Source organism: Amblyomma americanum, chromosome 9 (assembly GCF_052857255.1).
Source record: "Amblyomma americanum isolate KBUSLIRL-KWMA chromosome 9, ASM5285725v1, whole genome shotgun sequence".
Lineage (NCBI taxonomy): Eukaryota > Metazoa > Arthropoda > Arachnida > Ixodida > Ixodidae > Amblyomma > Amblyomma americanum.
Window position 1 is genome coordinate 151,245,273 of NC_135505.1, and position 8,276 is coordinate 151,253,548.

Consider the following 8,276-nt stretch of genomic DNA (forward strand, 5'->3'; position numbering starts at 1 on the left):
GCGATAGGAAAACCCCGGACTGTTAGTCATCCTCCCGAACCGAGGACATTTATTTGTTTTGGCGAATGAACTTACGCGCACACCAGCCGAACCTTATTCTGCACATAATAATTTTCGGATAACTTTGTTTCAGATTATAGACTCCAGAGGATAGCATTCGAAGATAGTTTTTGGTGCCCCGTGCGTCATTTTTTTTTAACTTGGCAGAGTCATCTTCGGCATCGGCGTGAAGAAGTTAACACTGGCCGGTTTTGTAAACTCTTTATTTGCACTGTGTTTTATTTCATCGCTATTGAAAATTTACGGATATCTGGTGAGTTGTGAATCTCGTCCCTCAAGATTTTGTCGCGAATGTTGGAGAAATGATTTACGGTGAACAGCGGGCAACGTGCTCTCCTAGGCCGGCGAACTGACGTCCGGAAGCCTAGTGGAGTTGTACAGGAAGCCGTCGACGGAACTGCGGCTTGTCTGCACAAGTATGACAGTGTAGGTGATTATCGCAGCTGCCGCCTGAAAAGAAAGTATGAGGAGAAAGGGTATGTATGAGAAGAAAGGTATGAGGAGAAAGGGAAGCGAATTAGATATATTGCACTCTTGATCACCGAGCATAATTGTGTATCACCGGCGTTTGTCTAGGGCTGCTGCGGGTGCACTCTTTAGCTTTACTGATATTCGCAGCGTATTCATAGATTTTCCCGACAGACATGAACTACTTGTCGTTTTGAACTAAAATACATTTTTATTGATGCAATCATCCATATTGGGCTACTACACTCCCCAGTTGAGACCAATATAGACTATCGAAATCAAAATAGGAGAGCGGAATCCCGCGGAAGTCGCAGGAGGACAATTTTGCTTCTTTTTCTTGGCTGCTTTTATTTGAGAAGAAGCGCTTGGAAGCTACAAAGATGTATCATTTCCTTGAAAGCTTACTGAAATTAATTTAAGAGTAATTATGTGTTAAAAGCTTTCTTTTTCTAGAAACCGGAAAGATCCTCTCTTCTTGCACTTAAGTCATCTGGTGGTGATATAACTCCGGCTTCTGATCCCGCACACGACCTCTTACCGAGACTAGCAGGGACATGTCCAGTTTGAAGAAGGCGCCTCCTGTCAAGCCAAGTTCCCCAGGGTCGATGCAGTCATGAAGGTATTGAATCTACAATAACGAACCAGCAAAGTTTGTGTCATGAAATCGTTGAGGCGCTCAATATTGGTAACGTTGCGTGTTCCGTTTTATAATGCCACACAATCCAGGAAATCCAGACGCTGACGTCTTACACAAAGGGTATAGATTGTAGCTTATATTACAGAAAACCCAGTAGTTTCGTCTTTTTTTTTTCTGTTGACGGAAATCGGCAAACAATCGCGCTTGCAGCACCAAAGCGGGAAAGTCACTGCAGGAGCTCTATGCGGATAAGCTTTTCTTCGTGGTATACGGTCCATTTTCAAGCAGAACCGGCGAATTAGATAAGGACTGAAGGAAGACACACACAGACAGCGCCTGTATGTGAGTGTCTTCCTTCAGTCCTTATTGAAAATGGCATACCAACTAGCCCAAGCATCAGTCATATACGGTCCAGAACTGCGTCAACTGCAAGACTGCTGCCAGACCTTTCATTACAGCTGCTTGTATCAGACACGCACGCTCTGCGACTTAACCAGAAGGAGGACAGTCGTTCTTCCAGCTACAGGCTGTGAATTGTGTGTGAAGCGTCATGAGCACGGACGGCCGATACTGTAAGGTCTGAGTTTGCCGCACCATAAGTGTGCATGGCGCGCAGTAGATGGCACGGCTAACTACGGTCGACAGAATTCCCGGTTCGAATTTTGGCGGCTCTTACCAGCGGCAGGATGGTCACACATGGTGCGGACCTTCCAGGCGACGCCTGGTCGATGGAAGTCGCAGACAGATATTTCGCTATAAAAACTGTTCAGTTAAGAGCCAGTGCTTGGATTCTACAAAAGACTGAGAAGGAGCTCGACTCTGTTCTAACGATTTATCAAATGCCATCAGAATTCCTTTTCCCTGCAGCCCGACCATACCGGGTTCTTGGCGAGAGGAATCTCCCCGGGCCCACTCCTCCGGTTGTGGGTCCGCTTTAGAATAGATTTTTTAATGTTTTATTTTTGCATTCTCTAGCGTGGAAGAACAGTTTTTTTCCACAAAGACTTTTGATCTATTTTAATAATGGAATTGAGCCCGCTGCGCACCAGCGGTGTAGGCAGGGGCTCAGTATTATTGCGACAGCATCAAAAGCCTCATTGGGTTCAAAATGTCATCGCCCGTAAAATTCGCTGGTTCACTGGAGGGAACTTGTGCCACCAGACCGGAAGTGGCGTCACTTCCGGTAAAAGCATCAACAGCTTCTAATGCTGTCGCATTGCCAACACATAGGTGCCCCGGTGGCATTTTTTCACTCTTTTTTGGCAGCCCTAACTCAGTTGATGTAAACTATACAGGCCTTTTTTTTATTTCGATTACCCTAGGATTCTTAGCCGCCGGTGCACCATTTCAAACTCACCTGATTTTGCATGACGTCGACGGCTGTACATGCTGTCTTGCATGCTTGCTTCATTTTTGTTGCCTGTTTGTGAAAGAGTGAAATAAAAACAATGCACTGTATAAATGCTTTTCAGCCGTTGGCACAGCTCAATATGGAAGCTCAGTTGTAACCAAATGAGGAACTCAAATAATGACGCGCTCTTGTAGCATTTCATAGCCTTCACACATTCAAACATTCCACAGAGTTGAACTTAATATATAATTTTGAGTTAGTAAAGACCTTTTCAAAAACAAAGCTCAAGGGTTTGCCATACTGGTACTGGACTGATGTGTTTGCAGAACAGAAAAGAGGAAAGGATTAAGGTCCCGCCCGCTGAATCAGATGCAGCTGTAATTCCCCAATAGGGCTTCAAGCTAGGTATCAAAGCATCTTCAGCTTCCGAACAGTTTTGCCAATATCCACAGTGTCAGGGTAAACGTATAGCAGTTCAGCAGTAAGCGATTACGACGTAGAAAGAAAAGCGAGCAGCTTCCGCCACAACCCCGAGTAAAGAGCCCTATACCGCATCTCCAAAGAAAAACAGGTGTACACACAAAAAAGAGCTTAAGGTCAGAACTCACCGCCTCGATGAGTGACTGGCTGACGGCTGCAAGCGCCACAAATTCGTACGTGATGTACATCGAGTAAAGGAATGCTTGGTAGTTCTCCCAGTTGGCGGGGCCATTCTTGCAAACCTCGTAGGCGGAGGTGCAGACGACGAGGAGGGTGCAAGCAGTGGAAATTACCAGAGACCAGTTCCAAACCTGATTCACCGCACTCTTTAGATCTAGAATTTCGCAAAAATTGAGTCTGATAGATTCCAGCCGCTTTAGAGCGTTGCGTGAGTTAGGCGGAAAATGCTGAAACACAGATGCTTGAGAAGTGCAGGATTCCAGGACCTTGAGCTGGTTTTTCATGTACTCAAGGAGAACCTCTCCAGCCGCACGTAGCGCAGCGATGTGTATGTTGTCGTAAACAAAGTAGAAAACGATGAGAAGAATGATTCGCAGCCAAATGCAAACTTGCTTCCAGATCGGTCGATGTGTGTGATCCACGTAAATGTTCGACTGAGGTGTGAGAGGCACGGCGGCTGCGAAGGCTATGCAGTAGACAACGAGGAGGCATCCTCGTCTCAGGTCTGACCAGAAGTAACGCCTTGGGGAGCAGCATGCACACGCGGGAATTCCGATGCGCCTCTCGAACTCGGCAGCGCGCACGTAGAAGGCAAGCGCCTTGGATGAGCCCGCGACCAGCGAGGTGATGTTTGCGAGCACCTTGACGGAGAGGACACTTATCGCGATGACGTGCAGCGATCCGTCGAAGCGGTAGTGGTTTCGGGCAGATCGGCGAACGGCGTGCATGACAGCTCCCACGAGCATCCAGAGCAGAAAGCAGAGAGAGCCGACGGAGTAGAAGGCGTACCAGCTCCACCACACCACCCTCGGCGGGTGCCCTCTTTCGCTGCCGAAAAGGTTCCGCACGAAGAAGCAGCCGCACAGGCGGCACAACCAAGCGTGGAATCGGAAACCCCTTGCCATGAGGGAGGGGCAGCTTGCGGGTTCGTGTCGCGGGTAAGGATTTCCGTGCTTTTCGCGGTAGGCCCGAGTGGAGACGAATAGTTTTTGCCGTTTCTCCAGCGGCATCCTTGCTGTCCAGAGGGCTGGCCCTGGGGAACCTGTGTAAACAAATGTACATGAGTGTGGGAGCTTTATAACGGAAACTTGCTGTTGGATACAGTTATATCCGTACACCTCACAGTGCATTCACTTTAGTCAACTGGTGCACTACACTTCATTACACTACCCCTCTGCTCCAGTTCTGACCTGTCAATGGCTTGTTTACCAGGAAAGGAACGAGCGGCGACAAATTATCATGTTTGTGCTTCGTGCGCAAAAATTTACTATATGACAACTCTTTCTTACCGCAGCGGTGGCCGAGTGGTTGAGCATCCGCCTCGCATGCTGGAGCTGCGGGGTTCGATTCCCAGTGACGCCGGGTACCCACCGGTGATACAATGGGTACAAGCTTTCCCCTGGTCTGGTGCTCGGCTTATTTAGGGTGAAATGCTTGGGAAATGGGTCTTTGACCCCACCTTGAGAATTCGAAAATGCCTTGTGCCATGGCGCATCTTTGGCCTCAGATGCCCTCGCGCCATAAAAATTCATCATCTTTGTTCTTGAATTTTTGTCATTTTTGTTAAAGTGACTAGAGTTGATATAGTGTCTTCAATTTTTGTCCTTTTTGTTGTGTATTTGCTTTATACTCCAATATTCTTGTTGTAATGCCCCTCCTGTGAGGGCCAGAACATTGGCCTGCAGTATGGTTAAACAAATAAATAAATAAGCAAGCAAGCAAGCAAGCAAACAAACAACGAAACAAACAAACAAAGCAAAAAGAAATGCAGAAGATTTGAACGTTGTAATCCAATGAACACATAAGCTAAGCGCATTTTGATGTAGCTTGCAAAGAAGGCGTTCATTAAGAATGGAACCACTAAAAATGTTACTCGTAATACAGAGTCAGATAGACGTTGCTGGTTGCTGCTATTAATGTAACTCTGTCCACGCCGCATTAATAGATTACAGATGTACATATCAGTGGTGGTAGACTACGAGCCGAGCTGCGTTATCGAGACTCGTGACATTTGTTGCTGCGTGCATCGCTGCACATTGAATCACCGCAAAGCAGAAACTGCACGACAGGCGCCACCGTTGTGCTGGAGTTCACACTGAGCGCGACTGCACGTAGGTACTGTTGCCGCGGACCAACCATTTAAGTCCACGTAATTAAAAAACAGCGAATTTATCGAGGCGAGGCTCTAAACACTTTCAGTAACTCTACCGGTATTTTCCGGTGGTGATTAGAAAAGCTAGGTCAGTGAATTTAATTGTACTGCCAGAGGTGTTTGCACGACAAGTTCTCCCCTGGCCTGGTTACTGCGGCCCGCTAAGCCAGGATTACAGCTAGGTTTCATGCCCATGGAAACGATACATTTAACCAGCTATAAGATAAGAAAAACCATCCGGCCTATTTAAGTTATCCCTCTCTGCTCAAGCATTACCATTCTCCACTTCATCCGTTTTAAACATTAATTAACAATACGCAGTTCAACAAAAGGTTTCTATACGCCACCTACCTGAAGAAACCTGCTATTGCCCAATGATATCAGCGTGCCTGGCCTTTTTCATTCTCAGGTAAGCGCAAAGGTACGCCGAAGTGGGCGATTGAAGGCGCTACTGGCAGGAGCCAGCTTCTAAAGCCGCTTTCCTGAAGCTTAGATCGAAATCATTGATTGTAATGCTTTCAGAAGGGCTACTCACTGCCTTGAAAGGAACGCTTCGCTGATTAGTTGTTTCGGTCAAATACGAGCGCCGCTGGAACATGGAAAACGCCGAAAGAGAATAACACTTCCGGGCTTTATGTCGAGGAAGGCAATACAACGAGTGGTGCTCGTAGTAGTGTACATCCGCTGGTGGATTAATCGTGGTCGATTGCTCGCGCATCAGTATTTTCGGCCTCTACTTCATCCGCGAGCAGATTGAGCGCGACATTCTTTTGATGGCATGCTGGGAGCCCCATCTTACACCTATCGCTGCCTGCGGGCAGCCATGAACAGTCCCTCCTGTACTGTGAGAAAAGCGATTGAATGCCTTGGCACTTTTCATCCTGGCGCCCAGGCTGTGTTCTAGCTGAAAAAAAAAAAAAACAAGCGCACGAAACAACCCATGCTAGAAAGGGCTACGTAGAGAACGCGTGCCGATAACAGATGCTGCTATCGCAAAAACGACGCTGTGCAGTCCTTAAATGCGAAGCCAGGTCGGAGAACTAAAAGTGTGCGATAATTATCTACGCCCACGGAGTCCATGGAACACTAGCAGTTACAATGGCGAACAGCGGCATTATAATCGCCGTCGTCCCTTCCAGCAATCTAAACGTCCTTTTTGTGCGTGGGAAGAACACAGTTCACCTGCCGTGTCGTCGTATACAAAATTTCTTTAAAACCCTGTAATACAAAGAACGGCGAAGCAAGAAACTAAACAAAATCTAAAGACTATTTCGTCGCCGCGAATAAATATAGGCACGTAAAACACTGCAAGAAAGGTGTAGCGCTTTCCAGGACGACTCACAGATAGCGGTACCGGCACTCTGACATTTACCTGAACGTGCCCCTTTGTTCTTCCGCTTGTGTTGTTCGAAATGTGTCTGTCTCACTGATTTCGCGGTTTGAGGAGCCACTGCCAGCGACTTTCTCTTAGCTGGACAGCGTGCTAGACAGGCGGCTGTTTCGAACACAGATTTCAAGATGCTGCCACATAGAACACGCAGTGTGAGAGTCTGCTGCGATGGTGGAAAGGTCTCAGGCATTGGGGAAACAAACTGCTCCGTCTGCGCCGCCACTGGCTTGAATACCATTCAGGGCAACGTCATGGCAAAGTGTTTCGCCGTTGCATTATCATTCAAGCGGAAAGTTCATTGTGGTGGAGGTCCTTGAGTGCTGAAATAAACTGCAGCCCGATGGGCCCGAAGCGGTGGCCTTGTAGTAGAACATCCTCATCGCATTCGGGAGGTGCTGAGTTCGATCCCCAGCGCCCCCGAGTGCCCACCGGTTTTCTAATCAGTACAAGATTGACCCCGGCCTGGTGCTCGGCTTTTATAGGGTGAACTGGATGTAGTGCGTCCAGTACTTGCAGCGACTTTTGTGCTGCTGCCGTGCGCATGCTATAAAGCAGAGCACGCATGGCATGTATGAAGGACGTCAGCATTTCAGTCACTCGCAGATCTTGTCCACAGACCAAATTGTGGCTTTTGTCTGAAGCAGTCGTAGGGGTTGTACATTGGGAGTATCGTAGAGTTTTTTCTCATCTTATAATAGACGCACATTCCTTTTGGAGCGCAATCTGCTGATAAAGATGGCGAATTCTAGCAGGTGCCCTTATTTCAACGCCTAAGCAACTATTGAGAGTGTGGCGCTACAGGCAGCCGTCGCGACTAGCCGCACGTTCGCATTGTTCCGACATTTTGAGACTTTTTGGCACGGACGTCCTTGGGTTAGGCTCCCAAAAATGGATGGGCCGCCACCATTGTGTTTTTCGCCACCTGTGGACAACGGTTTCGACACTTCCGCATCGAAGACTGCCCCAGGAAACCATCCCTATACATCGGATAGGTCTACCGGCGATACCGCCAACATGGCTCCCGGGCAACCTCGGCAAGACGCCGCGAACATCGCTCCGCGGCGGCGAAGATAACGCGGGGCAATCTATCGCTGTTCTTGACGCCGACGCAAGCATGACGGATGAGGATTGCAGCCAAGTGACTGCGGTGATACTTGTCTCCAATCCCTTCTCTGTTCTTTCCACGGAAGACATGCCTGCAATCGACCCTTCTCAGGCAGGATCTTGCACGTCCCCGTTAGGCATATCTCAGATAGCTCAAGAAAATGCTCGCTTTGCGAACAAGCGACATGGCCTAAAACTTGGCCCCTCGCATACAGCTACAAATGCTCGCTATGGGGATGCTCATTTTCGATCGCGGGGCTCTGCCTCGGTTCCCATGATTACAGCATTGGCCAAAATCGACCACTTTGCTGATAATGAGCGTTCTGAAGAGGATTATTGGCAGCCTGTTGGGCGAAAGAACAAAGCTACAGCTGCCGATCCAACCAGTATTAAACAGACTGTGAAAATCAATCTAACCTAACCTCACCTCAACAACAAGGCACACTACCCGCAC

General features: G+C 48.1%; 1 protein-coding gene across 1 annotated transcript; it reads right to left on the reverse strand.

Moving 5' to 3' along the window:
• Window positions 1-277: 277 nt before the first annotated feature.
• On the reverse strand, window positions 278-4,222 carry LOC144105757 (uncharacterized). The gene is made up of 4 exons (XM_077638870.1): window positions 3,125-4,222; window positions 2,523-2,585; window positions 1,067-1,156; window positions 278-510 (listed from the first exon to the last, which is right to left on the reverse strand). Exons 1-4 carry the CDS (start codon window positions 4,184-4,186, stop codon window positions 397-399), a joined length of 1,329 nt encoding a protein of 442 aa, XP_077494996.1. The 5' UTR covers window positions 4,187-4,222; the 3' UTR covers window positions 278-396.
• Window positions 4,223-8,276: the final 4,054 nt, after the last annotated feature.

Coding starts and splice junctions, on each gene's coding strand:
- LOC144105757 (XM_077638870.1), bottom strand. CDS start 4,186: ATGCCGCTGGAGAAACGGCAAAAACTATTCGTCTCCACTCGGGCCTAC. Junction 1,157..2,522: donor TCGACGTCATGCAAAATCAG/GTGAGTTTGAAA, acceptor TCGTTATTGTAG/ATTCAATACCTTCATGACTG. Junction 511..1,066: donor ACATGTCCCTGCTAGTCTCG/GTAAGAGGTCGT, acceptor CTTTCTTTTCAG/GCGGCAGCTGCGATAATCAC.